Here is a 24,505-nt window from a genome sequence, read left to right on the forward strand (position 1 = left end):
ATGGGATAGAAGTCATTCAGCCCATCAGGTCTGTGCCAAATTTCTGAAGACTATCCCACTCACACCCACCCTCCCCCACTCTATCCCCATAACTTTGCATTTCCCATGGTTAACCCACCTAGCTTGCATATCTGTGGACATTATGAGCAATTTAGCATGGCCAGTCCACATAATTTGCGCATCTTTGGATTGTGGGAGGAAACCAGAGCATCCGGGGGAAACCCACACAGACACACGGAGAATGTGCCAACTCCACACAGACAATTACCTAAGGCTAGTATTGAACCTGTGTCCCTGGCACTGTGAGGCAGCAGTACTAACTGCTGTGCCACCCCAAGTGTATGGGTTGAGGGGGAGGTGGGTGGTAAATGGAAAAGTAACTTGTTTCCATTTCAGACAGTAGACTCCACATTATAATCTGTAACATTGGTTGATGCCAAGTGGTTTGTTAAAGGTCTATTCCAGTTTTTTTTCTTTTTTGCAGGAATTTGATGTAACTGAGCGGCTCCTTAGGCTATTTCAGAGGGCATTTAGAGTTGACCATATTTCTGTGGCCCTGGAGAAACTTATAGGCTAGAACAGATAAGAACTATAGTTTAGGTATGAATTGACATATTTTTGTATGGCAATTTTGGCAGTTTCACAACTACCACTGTTGATGCAAATATTCAAACCTGCAGTTATTTAATGAACTGAATTTTTTCAAGTTTCATAGCGTGATTTAAACTCCTTTGTCTGGGACTTGAATTCAGTTGCATCAAAACAATGCTACAATAACCTCAATGCAATAAAATATTCCTAATGTGCTTCAGAGAGGCATTACAAAACAAAATTTGATGCCAAGCGTCATAAGACAATGTTAGCTTTGGCGACCAAAAGATGTTGGTTGGTCAAAGAGATTAGTTTCAAGGTGTAATTTCTATCTCTGATCTCTTGTTCACAGTCATTCTTATGCATACCCTTGTTGGCTGTGCTTTCTGCTGCTTGGGCCTTGCATTCGAATATTTCCATGACCATCACTGGTGTCCATGCCATCTATTGTCTTGGTTCTGAAATTACCCCACTTTCCAACTTGTGCCTTGTCTTGTCAGACCTCCAAAACTACCACCTTCCTTGATTATATTGTTCTGAATGTACAGTTTTGAGTATTTTTGAATATCCATTTTATGTTCTGTTCACTTTATTTCTTTATTCTTTTGGGGCTGGTAATGTTAGAATTTGCTGCTCATCCCTTTGAACTAAGTTTTAAAAATGCCACCATGGGGAGTGGTTTGGAGCTGATCACATCTGGGTTTGGAATCACGTCCTTGGGGAACTATGGGTGACTGATTTCCCTGCTGAAAGTGAGTGAAATAGATTGTTAGAAAACCCTATCAATGACTGTTTCACCGACATCATATGAACTTCATTTGTATTCCAGATTTATTTGTAGAGTTCAAAGTCCATCAGCTGTCATGGTGGGCTTTGAACTCCAAGCAAATAACCTAGGCATTTGAATTACTAGTACAGCCACATTATCCCTGTCTACACCATCTTGTCTACTCTTCTTTCACAATTAATGGAATAAGGGTTAAAATGAACCTTGATTTCACAAGGGATTTATCCCCTTCCCTTTTCTAGGTTTCTTTTCCTTTACCAGAAAATATCTCCACATCAGCATGTCTGCATCATCATCTCAGACTCCGATGAAAATGCTTTTGAGTAAGTATTTCTCCTGTTGGTCTACACGATAAGCTGGGACTCTCTCATGAAGATTTGTATTGCATACGTTCTAGTCCAGGTAGGCAGTGTACCTTTATGACAGTAAATGCTGTCATGGGATGTGACATTCCAGAGTAGTAATAGTCGTAGCTTGCTTGCAGTCACTGTATCATCACCTTCAGGGTAAGCACAGAACCCAGACTATGTGTATGTCTGAGATCTTGCAGCAGAGTGAATAGTAAGTGTTAATATTTACGTCTGCCTCAATGAGAGTTCGGTCATTGTGAACAGTTTACTGCTAAATTCTGAGTTATAAATGTGGGATTCTGGAGATTTATCACCAAATTCCTCAGGGGCTCTAATGAGTTTCATTTTGAGAAAGTGAGACTGTTGCGTGTTTGGGCTGTCTTTAGATACCACTGTTGACAAGAAGGTATCAGTCAGTTCTATAAGTGACATGAGTAATTGACCTTTATCGGAGTTGGCACGCGCTACCCCTTCTATATTTTTTGGTAGCCAGTCCCATACTAGTACGGACAGCGTTCCCTTGGTATCTGAATTGAAGTATTTTCCAATTGCCTCATAGGTGGATTAAGCTACAATGCTAAATGAGGCCAGGTTCAGTTTAATTATTATACTTCTTTATTCCACAGCACACAAAAAGTCAAAGATGTAGTCAGAACTGGTTGATTATGTTTACTTCTGCCAATACAATAGTGAGAGCGACAACTCCAGTGGATCATCTATTTTGGACAGCTCACTAGCGTCTGGCGCTGGTGTGGAATGACAGTCCATGCACACTGCTTTCTCTCTTGACCATCTGTGGAGTTTAGTTTCCAAATAGCAAATGGCCTTCCTCGGTGCACTTGTTCAGCTTTATCCCTGACTGCTTGCTGGATGAGATCAAAAGCCTCCCAACTCCAAGGGTGCGAAGTGTTTATTTCTCAAGGGGCCAAGCCACCAAATTGCCCATTGTTTGAACTCTGAGAAAACGTTTCATGATCACTGTAACAGCCTCATTCATCCTGAGTTTGAATTCTCGAGCGGCATGCTGCAATTCTGAGGGGCTAAGCCCCTTTGAAGAAAACCTTGGTTCAAAGTGCATTTTAAAGTAACTTCCACCTAGATAAATGGCTACACAGCACTAAAATGTGACAAAAAAGCTTTCTGTTTTGTCCATAGAGTTGCTCACTTTGCCACTGAGTGATCAATAAAATGTTTTACAAACAAGTTGTTTTGCACCAAGAGACTGCCCTGTTAAGTTAGACCAAACACGCTTTTGACCATTCTAAAATTTGTGAGGTCTGTTTGTGATGTTCAGCATCAAAGGGTTAAATGCTTGGGAGGTCTTTTGCATCTCCCTGTTGAAACGATCAAGATGAAATATATAGGGATTCTGAAGATTAGTGCTCCGGGATTCCACTCTCCAAACGGATTCACTGAGAATTTACATTTCTTTTGGTCTTATTACCAGCTGGTTATGCTGATAACTATAATTTATATTTTGCTGTGTGCCCCATTAGTCCCCTACTAATCCTCAAGCCTGCTCTTCTGGACTAATAGAAAAGTAATTTTTCCAAAAAATTGCCTTGTTTTGTCCTCCAGCGAAAATAAGGACGTGACAGATGGAGCCAATATCATGCCATGCTGTTTCTGCAATTAAACTGAGAAATGAAGAGCAATAGAAAGCAGACTGAAGGACAGTAATACTGGCTTGATCTTCTGGCATGTCACTCCCTTCCCTGAGCTAGCTGAGGCCTTGTTCCTTGCTGCTGCATGGAGCTGACGTTTTGGTATCAGCCACGTGTCATGTTGTCACTTTGCTTGTGTGAATGCGCCCAATTCAAAATTGACATGGTGATTTGCAGGAAGATTAGCTCCACCTCTTGTGGGGTTCCCATGAAGCCACCCTGGCAATGTTAGTGGGTATTCCCCAAGAAACCACTGTTCTGTTTGGGCTATGGGATGCCTTCCCACAAGAATAAACGGAAACCTCATCCCAGCCCCTCTCTGCTATTTGCTCGAGTGGAGTTTTCAAATCCATGGGAGTCGGATATTTTTGGATAGTGATGCAGGACAGTAAAAATAAATGTATCTTTTATAGGTTGTGGCTGCCGGCTCCAACGCTGTTAATGTTAGGATTCTGCCCCTTTTCTAAACCATTTGGGACTGACATTGAAGAGTCAGAGGTGTTGCTTGGGATTTACTGAGATAAAAATTCTCCACTCGTGGCTGTTGCTACTTCTGGTTTGTGAAAGTGGAATTAAGACTTTTAATTTATTAGCTGACAGAATTTGAAATGGCAAGCCTTCAGTGTCAAGAATTTCTAAAGCTATCACTGCTAAGTACCCGGGTTCATTGCAGACCATTTTACTGTAGGAGGGAAGAATGTTATCTGGCTGAATAAAATGCTTGCAACATGCCCACATTAATAGTCCACTTACAGTAGCTATATTGAGAAAACCAACTTGGTTTATTTTGTGTTCAAATCATCTATCCTAATCTTTGGTTTCATTTATAAATTGCAAAACAGAATTCTGTACTTCCAGCACACTTATTTCTGCAGATAATGTCACATTTGAGTCATTAGTTGTGCAGGTTTATACATGTAGAAATTGCTTGCATTATTACTGTGCTCTTGAGCCAGCAGCATTCTCCATTGATCAGAGGCTGCTTGTTTACAGTGTTTTGGCAAGTTGCTGATGTACTACTCCCTGGGGATAGTGCAGGGGTTAATTACTGTTAAACTCTTAGTGCCAACTAACAACACAGGCTTACTGCTACATTAGAAATGACACTACTAAGGAAAGCATGAAGTGAATGGCACTTGGAAAAACTGGAATTAAAGTGACAGAGTCTTGGAGTGGAACTGACTTTTGTATTATAGAGGCTATCACATAATTAAGACTACTAGATGTTGGCTTTGTCAGCCAATATTGGGCATTTTGAATAAGAGAGTGTTTGACACTTACTTCACCTGTTTTAATGGCGTCCTTTCAGGGTCATCCGATCCTTGATGTATGTAATTGCTGTCTGAGTGTGAAATAGTGCAACTAGCAGGTCTTCTCTGGCATAGCCCATTTTTAGGCTGTAGTTGGACTGCGAAACACTTGCTTTCACTTGTCCCTGTGATTTGGTTACAGAGGAGGAGGCGCTTTGTCATTTCAAAGATATGAACTTTGTGTTGAGGAATTTATTTTACTGTATGGTGTTATTTTTAAGTGCATTCTTGCCCCCGGTGGGCAAAGAAAATGTATTTTGTTCCTTTACATGACGCATATGAAGATCAGAAATCAATCCTGCAGACCAGTGCTTCACCCTAACCTTTAGAAATGGAGTTATGTCACACAAAAATTGTTTAATCTGTGTCTTTCTTTTACAAGTACCTTGGTCAGTGCATACTATTAGCTAAATCCATCTGTTTTGATAAATAGATTAACAATTGAGCTTGTATGTAGAATGTGCTTTCAAACTTCAGCGGGGTAAAGTCCTCACTGCTTAATAGCCTATCCTGTCAGCTGCAGCCTATATGAGGCATCAATGTCGGGCAGGTGCTCTGCTTCCAGCTCCCAAACGGCTGGCAAGCCCCAGGTGGACAGAGAAAATTCTTCAGGGATTCCTTCAAGCCCTCACTGGTGAAGCACGGCATTCCCGCAGACACCTGGGAACCACTGGTCCAAGACCATCTAAAGTGGAGGAGGAGCATCTGAGAAAGGGTGGAGCGCCTCGCGACCTGCCATTGGAGAAAATGCGAAAGATGGGTGAAAACAGCGTGAGGGAGCGTGCTGCCACAAACCAAAGCCCCACCCACCCCTTCCAAAGTGTGGCAGAGACTGCGTTGGCAGCATCAGACTGCATCACCACCTACGGACTCGCCCTGAGAGTGGAAGAGTCTTCCTTGTCTGTGAGGGACCGCCACTGATGAATGATATGAGTCACATGGCATTTTTCGCCAATTTAATTGGCATTTACACAGATTGGTGCTGGGGCACTGACTTGGGATGTGGAACACCAATACGGCAGGCCCTGAACAGGTTTCGTTTGAAATCTCAGGTTGTGTCCTTTGGCTCTGCGTTATTTTATTCATTTGAAGAGTTCCGTTACCTCCATCTTGTTGAATTGGCCTGCCTTTCTCAGTTGCTGTGTTTTGTTGCATATTGTGAGCAAATTGCATTGATGTCAACATGCCTGCTACAAGTGATTAGGACTGGATGCACCTTTGAGATTCCTCACTGGTTTGGGTGGTGATTGTTTGAGTTTTATGATGAGGGTGGTGGTTGTAACAATTTAAACAGTGTGATGCTGTGCTGCTGAAATGTACTGCAACCTTAAGAGCTTAGCGAATAAAGGAGAAGGGTGAGGAGGGCAGGGAGGTGTTTCTTCCCAGTTCTAATTCCGTCAGCCTATCAAAAATAGCATAACTGAGAGCCAGTGGGGAGTTAGCTCTGCGAATATCCCCATCCAAAATTGTATTTGCATAAAAGTAACAGGTAACTTCACAGACCAAAGGATTTTGTAATTCATAGCATCTGTACAGTGTAGAAACAGGCCCTTTGGCCCAACCAGTTCACACTCACACTTGGAGCATCCCACCCATACCCAACTCCCTATAATCCACTGAGCTACACATGCCTGAATACTCTGGGCAAGTTACCATGGCCAATCTGCCTAACCTGCACATCTTTGGACTGTGGGAGGAAACAGGAGTACCAAGAGGAAACCGACACACACTGGGAGAACGTGCAAATTCCACACAGTCATCTGAGGGTGGAATTGAACCTGTGTCCTGGCATTGAGGCAGCGGTGCTAATTGCTGAACCTCTGTGCTGCCCAAATCGGTTGCTCATTTACGTGATGTTTTAAAGTTTAGGAGATTTTTTGGTAGTTGATACGTTTCGTTAATATAAGTAAAGATTACAAGCAGTAAGAAATCTTAATGGGTGTGGTAGGTTTTATTCATTTCAAGTCAATCAGAACATTTGTGTGATGTAATGGCAGGATGAAGGAGGTCCCAGATGCCAGTGCTCCAGGGCAGTAATCTGTGAGTAGTGCTTACTGCTTGAGGTTGTATAACTCTGTTCAGAAGAAATTTACCAGGAGTTGCCAGGTATGGAAGGTTTGAGTTATAAAGAAGAGAGTAAAATTGTCACGGTCCACAAAAGTCCTGATGACAAACGTGACAGAGGGAAAAGCTACATATTGGCAATATGAGGAGCTAGCTGATAAAAACTGGCACGAGCGAAGTGGGTTCCGATTTGAGCAAGAATGGAGAAAGTGGGATCTGTACTATCGGAGATAATAAAATGTGAGGCTGGATGAACACAGCAGGCCAAGCAGCATCTCAGGAGCACAAAAGCTGACGTTTCGGGCCTAGACCCTTCATCAGAGAGGGGGATGGGGGGAGGGAACTGGAATAAATAGGGAGAGAGGGGGAGGCGGACCGAAGATGGAGAGTAAAGAAGATAGGTGGAGAGGGTGGAGGTGGGGAGGTAGGGAGGGGATAGGTCAGTCCAGGGAAGACGGACAGGTCAAGGAGGTGGGATGAGGTTAGTAGGTAGCTGGGGGTGCGGCTTGGGGTGGGAGGAAGGGATGGGGGAGAGGAAGAACCGGTTAGGGAGGCAGAGACAGGTTGGACTGGTTTTGGGATGCAGTGGGTGGGGGGGAAGAGCTGGGCTGGTTGTGTGGTGCAGTGGGGGGAGGGGATGAACTGGGCTGGTTTAGGGATGCAGTGGGGGAAGGGGAGATTTTGAAACTGGTGAAGTCCACATTGATACCATATGGCTGCAGGGTTCCCAGGCGGAATATGAGTTGCTGTTCCTGCAACCTTCGGGTGGCATCATTGTGGCAGTGCAGGAGGCCCATGATGGACATGTCATCAAGAGAATGGGAGGGTGAGTGGAAATGGTTTGCGACTGGGATGTCCAAGTTCTTTAAGGACCGCAACTTTCCCCCCACGGTGATTGAGAACGCCCTTGACCGCGTCTCCCGCATCTCCCGCGACACATCCCTCACACCCCGCCCCCGCCACAACCGCCCCAAGAGGATCCCCCTCGTTCTCACACACCACCCTACCAACCTCCGGATACAACGCATTATCCTCCGACACTTCCGCCATTTACAATCCAATCCCACCACCCAAGACATTTTTCCATTCCCTCCCCTGTCTGCTTTCCGGAGAGACCACTCTCTCCGTGACTCCCTTGTTCGCTCCACACTGCCCTCCAACCCCACCACACCCGGCACCTTCCCCTGCAACCGCAGGAAATGCTACACTTGTCCCCACACCTCCTCCCTCACCCCCATCCCAGGCCCCAAGATGACATTCCACATTAAGCAGAGGTTCACCTGCACATCTGCCAATGTGGTATACTGCATCAACTGTACCCGGTGCGGCTTCCTCTACATTGGGGAAACCAAGCGGAGGCTTGGGGACCGCTTTGCAGAACACCTCCGCTCAGTTCGCAACAAACAACTGCACCTCCCAGTCGCAAACCATTTCCACTCACCCTCCCATTCTCTTGATGACATGTCCATCATGGGCCTCCTGCACTGCCACAATGATGCCACCCGAAGGTTGCAGGAACAGCAACTCATATTCCGCCTGGGAACCCTGCAGCCATATGGTATCAATGTGGACTTCACCAGTTTCAAAATCTCCCCTTCCCCCACTGCATCCCTAAACCAGCCCAGTTCATCCCCTCCCCCCACTGCACCACACAACCAGCCCAGCTCTTCCCCCCCACCCACTGCATCCCAAAACCAGTCCAACCTGTCTCTGCCTCCCTAACCGGTTCTTCCTCTCCCCCATCCCTTCCTCCCACCCCAAGCCGCACCCCCAGCTACCTACTAACCTCATCCCACCTCCTTGACCTGTCCGTCTTCCCTGGACTGACCTATCCCCTCCCTACCTCCCCACCTCCACCCTCTCCACCTATCTTCTTTACTCTCCATCTTCGGTCCGCCTCCCCCTCTCTCCCTATTTATTCCAGTTCCCTCCCCCCATCCCCCTCTCTGATGAAGGGTCTAGGCCCGAAACGTCAGCTTTTGTGCTCCTGAGATGCTGCTTGGCCTGCTGTGTTCATCCAGCCTCACATTTTATTATCTTGGAATCTCCAGCATCTGCAGTTCCCATTACATCTGTACTATCGGGGCTGCCTCCACTTTGAACTGTGCTGGAGCCAGTGTTCTGACAAGCTCTTTAGGGAAGTAGGGAGGGTTCTAAATAAATAGTTGGAGCAAAGAATTAAGCTTCGAAAGATGTGGTAAATGAAACTATAGAAAAGACAAAGAGAAAAAGATCTTCCTATGGCTGGACAGGAAGGGATCGGATGGAGAAATCTAACATTAAATTAGATGGAAAGTTGGAGACTAGAAAACTTTAAATAATAGACCAAAACTAATAGGTCTGTGTCTGAATGCACATAATGTCAGAATTAACAGATGAACCAAAAGGATGAATAGAAATGCGTAACTTCAGTCAAACATAGATTGAGACTTGAATATTGAAGGATAGAAGACATTTAGAAATGTGGGAACCTAGGAAAAGATGATACATTGGATTTATATAATTAATATTGGTATAGTAGAGAAAAGTGCTGTAAGATGAAAGCAAGATACAGGAATGGTTTGGGTCAAAATGAAGAATGATAAGGCCAAGACATGAGGAAGTTATAATAGTAACTGCCCAGTAGAATGGAATATAAGGAAAGAAATGTATTAGACCTGGTTCAATGACATGGGATTAATGCCTGGCCTCCTTGTGAAGGTGTCTCTAGGTAGCAGTGGGAGACAGCAAGAACTGCAGATGCTGGAGTCAGAGATAACAGTGTGGAGCTGGAGGAACACAGCAGGCCAGGCAGCATCAGAGGAGAAAGAAAGATGACATTTCAGGTCAGGACCCTGTTTCAGAAATGGAGAGGGGGAAGGGAGCTGGGAAATAAATGGAGGAGGGCTGGGGCTGGGACAGTTCGATGGAATGATGATAGTGAGTGCAAGTAGGGAGTGGTGGGAATTGGTCAGTGGGAAGGATGGGGCAGATAAGTGCCAGAGAAGATGGGCAGGTTGGTATCCGGTCAAGGAGGCAGGAATGAAAGTGAGGGTTGAACGTGGGATGAGGGTGGGGGGTGGGAGTATTTTAAAACTGGTGAATTCTATGTTAAGGCCATTGGGCTGTCGGTGGAATATGAGGTGCCACTCTTCCAGTTCACGTGTGGTATCATTGTGACACTGGAGGAGGCCCAGGATGAACATGTCATTAAGAGAGTGGGAGGGGCATTTAAAATGGCTGGCGACAGGAAGGTGTTGTCAATTATTGCAGACAGAGCGCAGATGGCCCACAAAATGGTTGCTGAGTCTGTGTTTGGTCTCACCGATATAGAGGAGGCCACATCGGGAGCAACCGATGCAATTGTCCAGGTTGGAGGATGTGCAGATGAACCCCAGTCAGATGTGAAAAAAATTTACTTTGGGTCTTGGATGAAGGAGAGGGGATCAGTGTAGGGGCAGGTGTAGCACTTCCGGCAGTTGTAGGGAAAGGTGCCAGGTGTGGTGCGGTTAGTGGGGAGAATGGAGCGGACGAGTGATTCATGGAGTAAGCAGTCCCTATGAAAGGCAGGTGGGGGTGGGAGGGAAATATCTCTTTGGCTGTGGGGTCTGATTGTTGGTGGAGGATGATAGACTGGATGCGGAGGTTGGAGGGTCATATGTGAGGACTGGGGGAACTCTGTCTTTATTTTTCTTGGGGGGGGGGCGAGGGTTTGAGGGCAGAGGTGCGGGAAATGCAAGAGTTGCGGTTGACAGCATTTTTGACGGAGGTGGGAAGTTGTGGTCCTTGAAATAATAGGGCATTTAGGATGTCTGGGAGGGCAACGCTCCCATCTTGGGAGCAGATGCAGCGGAGGTGGAGGAATTGGGAATATGGGATCAGATTCTTGCAGGAGGGTGGGTGAGAGGAGGTGTTGTCAAGGTAGCTGTGGGAATCAGTGGGCTTGAAATAGATGTCAGTCTGACACGGTTTCTAGAGATTGAGATGAAGAGATCCAGGAAGGAGAGGGAGGTATCGGAGATGGTCCTGGTGAATTTGAGGTTGAGGTGAAACTTTTTAGTTTAAAGTTCATGAACTGTTCAAGCTCCTCACATGAACATGAGGCAGCGCTGATACAGTCGTCATTGTAGCGGAAGAAGAGGTGAGGGACGGCGCTGATGTAACGGCAGAAAAGGGACTGTTCCACGTGTCCTACGAAGAGGCAGGCATAGCTCAGACCCATATGGATGCCCACAGCCACCCATTTAGTTTGCAGAAAGTGGGAGGAGTTAAACAAGAAGTTGTTTAAGGTAAGGACAAGTTCTGTTGAGTGGATCAGGATGTTGGTGGAGGGGGACTAGTTGGGCCTGTGGGGGAGGAAGAAACAGAGGGCTTTTAGGCCATTTGCGTGGGGAATAGAAGTGTACAGGGATTGGATGTCCCTGGTTTCCCAGCTTCCTTCCTTCCTCCCTATTTCTGAAGAAGGATCCCAACCCGAAACATCAACTTTCCTGCTCCTTTGCTGCCTGATCTACTGTGTTCCTCCAGCTCCACAATGTTTTGCCTTTGTAGCAATGACTGTGCTATTACAGAAGTTTAGGTTCAGTTTGAGGGAGAAACAAGTGGCTTCAAAATTATTTTGAACTTAAATAGGGCAATTAGGCAGGCATGAGAGCAGAGCTAGCTGAAGTGAACTGTCACATTAGATTGAGGGAAAAATCAACAGAATATCAACGGTATGTATGTAAGAGGATATTTCACAATACACAGAATAAATAAATCCCAAAGAGAGAGAAAAATGCAAGTGGAGTGCTATTAACTAAAAACAATAAAGATAATGTCAAGCTTAAAGAAAAGGTGTATAATTATGCAAAGTTGGGTGTCAGGGCAGAAGATTGTTTTCAATGTATTAAAAAAACAGAAAATAACTAGAAGCTTAATAAGGAAGGGAAAATTTAAGTGTGTGAGAAAACTAGCTAAAAATGTAAAAAGAGACAGGATTTTCAGTAGATATTTAATAAAGGAAAGAGTTAATTGAGTGAGTGTTGGACCTAAAGAGAGAGTCTGCGGAATTAAAATGAAATGATGATAGATGAATTGAAAAAGGAGGGAAGAACTGAATAAATGATTAAACCATACTATGATGGTGAGCAAAAATGTTTCCAACTGTAGAATGCCACGTCCATGGTCCTGATGGACTTTATCCTAAACTCATCAAAGTAGCGGCTTGTAAGATAGGTAATCCATTGATTTTAATTTTCCAAGGCTCACTTGGTTCCGGGAAAGTGATCAGATTGGAAAATAGTGAGTGTAACTTCTTTATTTGAAAAGGGAGGAAGGCAGAAAGCATTCGACTAAAGTTTATATTGAAGAAGTTATCACAAGAAACCTAGAAAAATTGAGTAATTGGACAGTCAACACAGTTTGGTATTTCACGCTGATGGTGATTAAGGCTGATGAAAAGTAAGAGGAGCTTCTTAGAAGGGTGCAGAAAAATCCATGAGGAAGCCTCCAGGGGAGAGTGGTGAACATTTTTTTCCAAAGACGAAGGAGCATCAGTTTCATTGGCATCTAAAAAATGAAGAAGTCCGAAATCATCTCCACGGCTGAGAGTTTGTTAAAGATATTTTCAAATGCATCATGGGTGAGGCTTCCTGTCTGGCTCAGTACAGCAAGCACCAGGCCATCAGCTCCTGAGAGATCCAGACCCCTGAGTATCTGTTGCAGTCGCCTGGGGAGCACACTGTGTTGGAGGGAATACAATAATTGACCAAGTGGAGCCAGTCCAAAGAAATCTGCAAAGGCACTTTATGAAAAGTAACATAAACTTGTGAAAGCGATTCCACATTTAACAAATTTATTGAAGTTCTTTTGAGGAAGTAACGTGCGCTGTGGATAAAGGGGAAACTTCGAATTTTGTGCTCGGACTTTCAGAAGGCTTTTAATAAGGTGCCACATCAAAGGTTATTGCTGGAAATAACAACTCATGGTGTTGTGGGAAGTAAGGAAATTGCAGGGTAGCTGGCAGAATTATTTGTATCATCTGTAACCATTGATGAAGTGCTGAAGGACTGGAGGGTGGCTACTGTTTATTTAAGAATGGCAGTAAGGAGAAGCCTGGGAGCTATAGACCTGTGAATCTGACAAGTTGGTGGAGGTGATTCTGAAAGATAGGATTTACATGCATTTGGTGTGCATGGACTGATTAATGGTAGCCAGCATATTTTTGTGTGAGGGAAATCGTGCTTCACAAACTTGACTGAGTTTTTTTTTGAGAAAGTAATCAAAAAAAAATTGAGAGCAGGGTGATAGACACTGTTTACATGGAATTTAGTAAAGCCTTTTGATAAGGTTCTGCATGGTAAATGGTAAACTTAGATCGTAAGAGATTCATAGCGTGCTTGCTAACTGGACACAAAATTGGCTTGATGGAAGGAGACAGAGGGGAATGACAGAGGGTTTATTTCAGACAGGAAATCTGTGAGCGGTGGTGTTCGACAGGGATCAGCACTGGGTCCACTTTATTTGTCATATAAATGATTAGGATGAGATTATAGAAAGCATGGTTAAAAAGTTTGCAGATGACACCAGAGTTGGTGGTATGGTGGACAGTGAAGAAGGTTATCTAAAATTACAGAGAGATCTTGATCAATTGGGGCCAATGGGCTGAGGAATGGCAATTGGAGTTAATTTGGATAAATGAGAGGTATTTTGCATTTTGGTAAAACAAGCAGGGGCAGGACTTAATATATATTAATGGTAGGACCCTGGGTAGTGATGGAGAACAGAGAGACCTAGGGCTTCGGCAGGGGACAGTTATTTGAAATTTGCATCACAGGGAGACAAGGTGTTTCAGAAAGCGTTTAGCATGCTGGACTTCATTGCTCAGATCTGTGATTGTAGGAGTTTGGATATCATGTTAAGATTGTACAGGATGTTGATGACGCCTCTTCTGGAATACTGTGTCCAGTTCCGGTCACAGGGAGGATATTATTAAACTGGAGAGGGTTCAGAAAAAAATTGCCAGGATGTTGCTGGGAATGGAGAGTTTGAGTTATAAAAGTAGGTTGGACAGGCTGAGGCTATATTTCATTCGTTGGAGAGTAGCAGGTTGAGAAGTGACCTTTACAGAGGCTTATAAAAGCTTGAGGGACACAGATAAGGGTAGTAACGAAGACCTTTTCTCTAAGGTGGTGGGAGTTCAAAAGTAGGTGTCATGTTTGTAAGGTGAGAGGAGAAAGACTTAAAAATGATATGTGGGGCAACTTTTTTTTAAGTGTTGCCGGACGATGTGGTGGATGCAGATACAGTTACAACATTGGAATGATATTTCGATAAGTACATGAAAGAAAATGTTTTGAGAGATATGGACCAAAAGGAGGCAGATAGGATTACTTTTGTTTGGCTCCATGGTTGGCATGGACTAGTTTGGCTAAAGGGTCTCTTTCTTTGCTGTATGACTCTCGCTCGCTAACAGGAAATGCAGACTAAGGATTTTTTGGTTGGCGAGATATCATCAGTGGTATCCCACAGGGTACCATGGTCTCGAGTTTTCACAATTTGAATAAATTACTTTTATGAAGAGATGTAGGATATGGTTGCTAAATTCGCTGATGATACAAAGATAAGTAATAAGGTAAGTTGTGAAGTGGATGTGAGGAAGCTGCAAAGGGATCGAAGTGGGTTGTGAGTGGACAAAGTTCTATCAAATGGGGTTGTGATATGTTGTTGGTTACTTTACAGTTAGAGATCACTGTTTGAAAATAACAATCATCAGCTTTAGAGATGAAAAAAAATTGTAGTTGACGAGTCATTGGAACTCTGCTGGAAGCAGAGTCTTTGTCTGTTGTCGAGGCAGAGCAAGGAGCTGGAAGGTTATCAAGGGTCTGGAGAGTGTGAAGTAATCAGAGCAGCCATGATCTTTCTGAATGGTGGAGCAGGCCCAAGGGACAAATTGACCTACTTCTGCTCTTTGTTTGTATGCAACCAGGTGGGATTTGTGTTCAGAAAGCCATTACTCATTGTTATTGCCCCTCAGGCCTGCCTTTGATCAATGCTGATTTGAAACCGCTGCAGGATTTGAAACAAGCTCACTGTTGTGCTTAGTTGTCTTGGCCACTGTGGGCCATTTCAAGTAGATTTCAGCCACTGGGCGGAGCTGGAGTTTTTTTTGAAAGGCTTCCTATCACCTTTGTGCTACAGGACCTCGAAGCTTGGTATCTCCTTTCCTGGCTGGATTCGGGTGACATTGTACTCTGAGGGAAGAAGCAATTATGCTGCAGAAGGAGACGATGTGGGCCACTAAAGTCACTGGCTGGAAGATGGAGTGAAATTTATTTGAGTAGGTTTAAATTACTTTTAGGAAACAATTTTTAAGGTGCCCAGCTGCCCTCTTGCTCAAAGTCCATCCCCAGCCCTCGCCTCTCTCACACATCCAGCCAATAGCAGGTTAGATTATTTAATATATCACGGTTTACATTACGTCTATAGAAAAGCAAAGTTGACCTTGCATGGAACTTCTGACTGTAAGACATACTTCTTCCTTATGTCACACAGTTGACATTCTTGTCAATTTTTTTTATTGTCCACTCCTGTGGTCCCCTTTAGAATGGAAATCACAAAAGTTAATATTTTATTTTTTTGAGGGTAGCCCAACTACTACTGGTGATACAGTGCCTCATTTTGTACTTCCAAGCTCCCCTGTGTGTTCTACAGGTAAACTTCAATGTGCCAATTAATACCACTTCCCTAAGTTTTGACATTTGACGGTGATTAATTGAAAAGCTATGCCTTGCACAGGAGTAAAAACATCACACGATGTTCTCCATGTTTTGGCCCAAATGTTTTCCCCCTATCTAAACCCCGAGACATTGAGACTCCCCATGCACATTATCAAGGAAAAGTGACTCCTACCATATAGGTTAAAAGCAAGCAGTTTGAGCTGACTTTGCATTGCTATTTTTAGGTCACACGTTTTATGTCAATATGTTTAACAATTTCTATTAACCAAACACTCAACATTTCAGACCAGTCTGAAGGCTGATTTGGTTGTGGTTACAGGTCTCCTATCACAAGGTGGCACTGTGAAACACTATCTTTGTTTCTAGTCCAATGTGGCTGCCCATTCAGTACTTTTCTGGTGTTTAGACCTATATTTGTGTCACATTAAAGACTCTACAGTGATTCACCTGAACCATTTAAGGCTGCCCAGGTTTGCATCCTGACCTATGTCTTTCCACCTCTAACCTCGTATCGAGTATGTAATTGGCTGTGCAGTTGTCTTTGATACACTTGGACTGTATCTTTCTTCATGGTCAAGACTTGGGGGTTTAGGGAATTACAACATTATAACACCTGTGCAGCCTTCCCAAACATCACTGATCTATTTTTATTGGAACTTTTAACCAGAGAGCATGCATCCGGCTACAAGTAGCCAATGTTTAACTGTCTTAATTTCATTGCATGTCATAGAGCTGTACAGCTTGGAAACAGACCCTTTGGTCCATCTCATCCTTGCCAATCATGTATCCTAAATTAATCTAGTCCTATTTGCCCATTATGTACACTACATTTAATGGGATTTGTTATAATGTCATATTAATGAAAAAATGGGAACTTATTGTTATGGGAACATATATTTGGAGTGCCACACTCAGTGTTGCACTGCAGTCATGTGTCAGATAACAATGAATCAGTCAATTAGTCATTGTAGAGACTGAAAGGAAATACACACGCCATGAGTCTGTATCATTTGGAGTCTAGACCATGATTAGTATTTCTAACTAATGAAAACTAGAAGATATAACTGGATTATGTTGTCTTTAGGCAGCTACCTCTAGAGAACATTTCCAAAATGTAAATTTTCAAGCAACACAGTGTAAGGGTTAATTCAGCTGTTGCGTTGAATAGAGAGATGGAATGTGTGTAAGACCATGTGTCTCAGATCCAAATTTTGAATCAATTTGTCTGTCTCTGTCTTTCAATGTCTCTTGTGAGAGTTCTTAATGCAGTCATTTTCAGCTGTCTCAGTTGAGCTCCCAGTGATTGTGGGCCTTTGAAAGCTGATGATTTGCTGCTAATTAACAGTCTTATTCGGAGGTAGTGTTGTAAAATGCACAGCAGAAGATACTTGCTCGAGAAGTAGATATACACTTTCTAAATCCTGATTCAAAAAAATGGTGTTACTGATACTTGATATCATTATAAACCTCAAGCGTTACAATTATGGCTCCAAATTTCCTGGAAAATCTTTGACATGTATATGCTGTAAGATCACACAGTTGTAGTGATATTTTGTTGAAACAATTTGAACATAATTTGATTTGTACTTTTGCATGAGAAAATTGCAGAAATATTTGTTGTTTGCTACAATCCTAAATTGTAACTCATGTCCTGCCTTCTGTGCATATTACCAAAGAATGTAAGCTTCTTTCATTTATACTTTAATCCTGGCATTTAACAGACTTTTGTCAGTGATTTCTTCATTAAGAATCGTTTTTGCTGAGACCACCTGATTTCCATTCTGAACACATTATTGTGGCAAACCTAAAATGGAATACGACTCCTTTTCAGAATGACGCTGGGGGTAGAGTTTTTGCTTTTAGATGCAGTCAATGAAGTCAGTTGACATAAAATTGCACCACTTTTGAAAAGTATTTATTTCTTTCATGTTTCTGCTCAAAATTAAACGAAGAGTGTATCATGAGCTAGTGTGCCTACTTAATATATTTGGTAACTAGGTACAGTTTTATTAAAACAACTCCACGTAGGTTTACTACACACAAAAAAAAGCATATTTTGGATGGGTACCTGTCTACTATCATGCTTGGAACTAAATCAGGTTTCCTTCAGTGTCAGAGTCAGGATCATGGAACTCCCTTCCTAACAGCAATGTGACGGTGTCTCTAATCGCCAAGGACTGCAGTCATTCAAACAGGCAACTCACATCACCTTCTCCATGGCAATTAGGATTGAAAGTAAATACAGGCCAAGCCAGTGAGGACAACATTTGTAAAGTTGGGAACAAAAGATGCCTACAAATGTGTGACCAACAATTTAATTTGGGGCCGTGACAATTATTGGGAATAGAGCTTCTTCTGATGTGATGCGTTGCTAAATAATGTGGAAGATCACAGAAGCTGGATTTGTACTGGGCATGATCTGTGCCTTGAGTGCATAATTTGACCAAACAATGCTGCAGAAATCAGTGCAACTAAATGGAAGCTCCAGGCTGCAGTGTTTAATATGCCTAATTATTTTCACAATATCTAATAAGAGAGAGAGAGGGACTGATAAGGCTGTAGGTGGAAGTTCCATGATTTTGATCTGGCAATAATGTAAAAAAATGGAATATGTATCTAAGTCAGCTTGATCTTCTGAAGAAGAATTATTGGGCTCACAGATAACTCTGTTTCTGTCTCTTTGCATATTGTCAGGCCTGCTGAGTTTCTGCAGCATTTTGTCTTTATTTCAGGATGATGTGTAAATTAGAAGAGAACTTGGTGGTGTTCCCATGTGCCTTCTGCCCTTGATAGAATTCATGGATTTGGGATGTGCCTTTCTGAAGAAATCTTAGTTGGTAGATAACTGAGAAAAGACTCAAGGGGCCAAATGGCCTATTCCTGCTCCAAATTCATACATGTTGGAGGCTCCTTGGAATTATATGCCATGGTATTGAAGCCTCTTCTGCCTTTGGGGACAGCCCAGTTGGAGACCAACGAACAAATTATCTCTTTGGTTAGCTTAATCGAGTTAATTTGACAGAGAAAATATTCCACATTAAATTGCAATTAGTGCAAGTGGAAGCAGCCTGAATCCCTCCTTGGTCCCATGTAATTATTTCATTTTGATGAAGTTGTGCAGCAATCGCAACGCAAGCTAACTCCAGGAAGTCAGGTAAAATAAAAGTATCTACCTGATGGTTTCTGGTCTCACAACCTGAGCAGGGATCCCCAGTTCATTATAGTTCCAGACTGGAAATTCCCAAACTAATAAGCTCCCAGGGAAGGAAGAATGAATGGGCTCTCTTTCTGTATTTGCTCATGCTGTTGGTTAGTTGCACAAAGGTTTATAATAAAAGATACTTTCTCTACTCGATGCCTTTACATTGCAGACCGAAATGAACTTCTCTTTTAAAAAGGAGCTAATTTAACCAGGCTTATTGAATTAACAAGGTGTTTATTAATTATTAAGCGCAAGAAGAATTTATAACACAATGTGCACACATGCTCAGATTAGAAATAAGACAAGTTCAAAACAATAAAAGTTCTTCGAAACAAGGATAAATTAGGGCTGGTCAGATTTGATGCAAGGAGGATATTTTCCCCTGTGTGGGAGTCTAGAATCAGAAGACATTGTCTCAGGATACAAAGCAGATTGTTTAAGACTGAAACAAAGAAAGGTTTCTTCACTCAAAGGATAGTGAACTTGTAGAGTTCTCTACCCGCTGAAGTAGTGTAGGCCAGGTCACTAAATATATTCAGGACAACGTTTTAGATTTTAAATGCAAAGAGAGCATGCGGATAAAGTTGGAATACGGCTTTGGGATAAAGGATCAGCCATGATCATATTGAAAGGCAGAGAAGGTTTGAAGGGCTGATTGGCTTGCACTCGCTCCGAGTTGTTAAAGTACATAAGTCTCTGAATTACTCGTGAAGTACAGATCGTTGCATGTTGTGGTTGTTACAGTGGAGATTATCAGAAGTGACATTGGCAGTTGACCAGATGATTTTTGAGCTGCTTGGTTAGTAGGTTATTTGAATTTCTTGATTCTGTTTTAAACTAGTTTGCAGAACTGTGCAAGTGATTTCTTCCTTTCTCTGCAAAACAAGGTGATTTGATGGTAGTTCTTCGTAATTGCTGGCACTTGCTGCACATGAAACCATTCAGTCCTGCAAGTCCACTTCAGTAGAGTTGAAGCTGAAGAGTTCAATCCCTCTCCTTGTGTATTTATTATTCAAGGAAGAAGATAAAAAAAAGTTTGGGAAAATAACCTGCAGGGGGTGACTTGCTGTTTAGCAGGTTGTTGTCAGCCCCTTGTCATCTTTAAACACATCACTTCTTGTGAATATAAAGTTTCTTTGACATCTTCAGAACTAACATCTCATCAGTCCCACACATGACTTAGAGCAGTTTTTTTTTTGAAGGAAAATAATTGTAATTAAAAGTCAAGGAAAGTCTATAGATACTTGGGAGTTCCGATCCATGATCAGGACTTGAGTTGTATTCTGTGGAGTGAGTCATCCTGCATTGAACTTTATGAATCCAGTTCCTAGGACAATCCTGTCTCCTTTCAGCAGGCCATTCCTAGCCAAATTTTAAAAAAAAGTTTATGTTGTGCTTCTAAAGCTTGTGAGGAATTCTGGCAAGTTTTGTCATAGCAGTCCGTGTCCCTGCAGGAATAATAAAAGAACTGGAATTCCCAGGGAACACATCAGCAACCCAATGTAACAGGAAATAAAAGAACACAAGATTTCACATTTATGGTAAGGAACATAAGGAAAAATGTAGTGTTGAGTCTTGAAGGAGAATGTGGTGTATTAAAGAATTGGCTTAGTCTGAACATGGATTGAATTATCATGGTGTGCAAGCTCCAGGATGGAAAACAATAAAAAGGCCTTCTGCATAAAAAAAATTGTACCAGAAATTGTTTTGAGTCATATGGTGCAGTGCAATATCTGTGGAATGTTTTGCTTCAGCCAGAACCAGGCCACGTGGTAGTTGCTTAACTAATACGTAGGAGACTGGAGATTTTTATTTGTATTCGCTTATAGGATGTGGACATCACTGCCTGGGCCTGTATCTGTTGCCAATCCCTAGTTACCCTTGGGTAGCTTGCTAGGCCATTTCAGAAAGCTGTTGAGTGTTGTGAAGACGGCATAAGAATATCAGAATTCCTTCCCTAAAGAGGCTTAGCATCTCGAGAGCATCTTCATGGGTCTCTGTGTTACTAACCCAGTGACACCATCAGTACGCCACTGCCTACTCAATGTACACCATGGATAGTAAAGTAACAAAGGAGAACGTTGTGATCTCTAATGGTTGCTGTCAAATTTCTTGAAAGGAATTGGGGTATTTTGCAAGTTGAAAGTACTGCAGATGCTGAGAAAGTGAAATAAAAGCAGGAATTGCTGGAAACACTCAGCTATGCTGGCAGCATCCATGGGGAAAAGCAAGTCAATGACATCTCGCCAAACAGGGCAATATTTTACACAAGTTAGGGCTTTTGTAAATAGTTATGAAGGTTTCTCATGGGAGATTGCACTTTCCCAGGCCCTTATTAAGAAAGGATTAACAAAGAAATTAGCTAGTAGAAGTAATAAATTATATGTAAGGCCGCAAATAATTGAAGAAAGGAGAACATTTGATGTAATACTGGCGATATCTTGAGTGATATCCAAAAAAAATTGCAAATGTATAGAGAATAAACGAAAGGTTGAAACGTGGATAATTGAAAAGTAATCTGATAAAGTGATCCAGGGTCAAAAAAAAGTAATTTAAAAAAAATTGACTTTAATTTACCTTCATTTCGAAAGATGATGAAAAGCTATCCAAACACTAAATATTGAGTTTTCATAAAGATTGAGAAGGGAAGGACAGAAAATACAAGTGGTGATATAATGAGTGTGGGTGACACGTGTGGGTTAGCTCTGCCGCCTCGTCAGGGACGCAGGTTCCATTCCAGCCTTGGGTGGTTGTTTGTCTGGAATTTGCACTTTCTTCCTGTCTCTCTGAGTTCCCTCTGGATGCTCTCGTTTCCTCCCACAGCCCAAGGATATGCTAGATCGCCTGATATGTACGCTAGGTGGATTGGTCATTAGGAAATGCAGGGCTACAGGAGGATTGGGTAGGGGACTGGGTCTTGGTGCGATGTGCTTCAGAGGGTTGATATGGATTTGATGGGCCAAATGGCCTGCTTCCACCTTGTAGGGGTTTTATAATTCCATATTTATTGGACGAGAATTCGGACCAGACAGACAGAGATTGATTTTTGTAACTTATCTTGATAGTTTTTGATATTATACTGCCCTCCCGGATTCAATTTGTTGTAGTTCCAAATGGGGATATCTCAAATCTTTCAATTCCTGGGGAGGAAGAATGAATTGACTCCTCCTCTTTATTGGCTCGCCCTGTTAGTTGGTTGCACCAAGGCTAATTTAAAGTGGACCCCTCCCTTGAAGTCTTTCAGGCTATGTGAATATGTGTTTTAAAAAACTATCTTCACCATGTTTTCTTGAGTTAGCAAAACAGTTACTAAGTGTGGGGAATAAAATAATAAAGTCACACACACACAGGTTAGAAATGAGAAGTGATTCCAAAATAAAAGCCAGAATCAGACTTTGCATTGTTCATGAAGAGTAGACAGTGACTGTTGATAGTTGAGCAGTCAGGCTTGGGGTTCTTGGCTTTGTAGGTTGGTTGAAATTCTTTCATCCTGTTTCTTTTTAATGGTGATTAGCTGACAGCAGTCTGATAGATCCTGGGTGAAGAACCAAGGATTCTTCAAAGCACTTCAATACATGAATGTAGGCGAGTACACAAGTACCTCAGTTTAATAACACAACTTGTTCCACTAGCACACAGACTAGGATTGAAATTGGTTTTTAACCCCTGTATTTGTGTATTCTCGAAAGAACAAGAAACAAAACACGCCATTCACCTGTCAAATTCATGGTCAGAAATAACGTTCAAGGTTACAGTAGCAAATGTCCCCCCACCTGTGCCAATCCCTTTGAAGTCTCTTTAACATGTCATTAGGTGTGAAATTCCAGGGTCTGTCTGCCTGTCTCCAGACATCTTCTGAATTTACATCTGCATTCATATTTTAGCTGAATGTCCTTATTTTTTAAAAGGAACTTTGATATGCCTGTAAGGGTCACGACAAGCTTGAGGGAATTGGTCAAGTGGAATATTCTATAACTCTTACAACTAACTTGTAGGACCCAGAGCATGATAAACAAAGTACTCTTTCCCATTTGATTAACAAGCTTCTGCACAAATGGTACTTTTAAAATAATCTGTACTTTGTTGTTCATAAAGATGTTACATGAGAGAAATTAGTAAGAATTGGTTTTAAAAAATTCAGTTTATTTTCTAAGTATTTAGAGGAAGTGAAAATATTTTGATTCATGGATTTCTGTATGTGTGTATTGCATGCTGGCATTCAACTCTACAAACGTAGTCCCAGTTATAAATTTCTATTAGTTGTTTGGCTGTCTATTACAGTTTTTAATTGGATGAGATAGTATAACAGAGCTTTGCTTTGGACTGCTAGTCATGGAACACCTTCATTTTATCCATGGCCTGGATCTTTTCATGTTTAGCATACAAGCAGCCTTGATTTCAATGTTGTTCTAAGGTGTGTTACTGTTGCTGGCTCTCGTGTATTCTCTTGCAATCCATATTCAATCAAAATTTGGCCACCGGGGGATGCTAACTAACTACTGCTGTCTCTAAGCTTTGCATGATATGTAAAATATAAAGGGACAAAATTTAAAATAGTATGAAAATTTCATTCAGCATTTGCTAGATGTTCAACAATGCCCTTGCTTAAAATTTAAATGTGCCCTATTTATCTAATGAAATGTACACCAGTCTGGCCCTACATATTGAAGGTAAATGTTTTAAGGTATGTTTAAAAGGACATTGATATCTGAACTATTCTCCTTGCTCCAGTGAAGAATGATGTTTTTATTATCTGTTTGCATCCATCTTTTCTAGTGATCAAGTATATGTAGTAAAGTGTTTTAAAGTTTGTGAACTGGATATCCAGCAGTCAATGTATAAGAATAGTAACAACCAAAATGGCCTCTAGAGTTTTGCATCATCGTTCTGTTTATATTCAGCTCAAAACTTATTCCAAGAATTTTTTATTAAACGATCAACTTGATTGGGTATGTTATGGCTTTGTATTCATTTATTAGATTTGTGGTTACCAAAGTAAATTTGCTGAAACTTTCAAGGCTGCACACTGTGATTTGTCACAGTCTTGATGTCTGTACAACCAGTGACAATCTTCGAAAAATCTATATTAGTGATGTATTTAATTACAGAGCAGATTGAAATTGACAGTTTGGTGACCTATTTGTGGACTTAGGTTGATGGATGCTTTCATCAAGTCTGTTTCCCTTAGAATCACTTATTTCTCAAAGCAAATAGAAGCACTGTTTTATCTTAAAAGATCTGCTCCTTGAAATGTCTGGAATGTTAGACCAAAATAAATTTTAAAATGGAAAATTTATATTTGCTTAGACTTCAAGGAAGAAACTAATCTTCAGGTTGCATTTATAAAGTATAGCTCAAGTGATGTGCTTTAACTGCTTGAGCTGAGTAGGTTTAAATATTTGTTTTAGCTAGAAACAGTTAATTTGGTGGGCACGGAAAATAAACTATATGTTGTGATTTAGGAGGAATTGCATTTCATTGAGCTTTCAAGAAGTAACTGAGAGGTATTCGTTGCTGATGGTCTTTCGGGTTTAGAATTGTCAAATCCATTAGTTTGGAGGATTATGTCCGTGGAGAAAAGAGGAGTGCAATGGTCTTACTTTGAGTAAAACAATATCAAAGACTAATTGGCACAATCTGAAGAAAGTTCTTTTGGGACCTTGATCAATATTTAACCATTGGCATCAAATCAGTTCATTTGGTTTCTTTTCTCATTGAGGGGGGAGTAAAGGAACATGAAGTCAAAGCTTTACGTTAATCAGGACAGATGCAAGAATGCAAAATTTCAAAGGAAATAACATTTGGTATTCTTGCATCTGTCTTGACGCACACAACCTG

The 24,505-nt window shown here is 41.9% G+C and overlaps 1 protein-coding gene across 7 annotated transcripts in view; it reads left to right on the forward strand.

Annotated features, from left to right (window-relative positions):
* arhgef39 (Rho guanine nucleotide exchange factor (GEF) 39) overlaps positions 1-24,505 on the forward strand; it is a 70,854-nt gene that overhangs the window by 3,985 nt on the left and 42,364 nt on the right. For 4 of the 7 annotated variants that reach the window (XM_048554331.2, XM_048554334.2, XM_048554333.2 and 1 more), the window contains exon 2: positions 1,621-1,701. The exons of 1 other annotated variant lie outside the window; for it this stretch is intronic. In XM_048554331.2, the coding sequence (XP_048410288.1) occupies positions 1,659-1,701 (43 nt within the window). In that variant the 5' untranslated portion in view covers positions 1,621-1,658. Of the gene's footprint in view, positions 1-1,620; positions 1,702-15,026; positions 15,066-23,003; positions 23,082-24,505 lie in introns of those variants that run through there. 2 more of the 7 variants (XM_048554335.2, XM_048554336.2) reach the window with 2 other exon arrangements.

Source organism: Stegostoma tigrinum, chromosome 25 (assembly GCF_030684315.1).
Source record: "Stegostoma tigrinum isolate sSteTig4 chromosome 25, sSteTig4.hap1, whole genome shotgun sequence".
Lineage (NCBI taxonomy): Eukaryota > Metazoa > Chordata > Chondrichthyes > Orectolobiformes > Stegostomatidae > Stegostoma > Stegostoma tigrinum.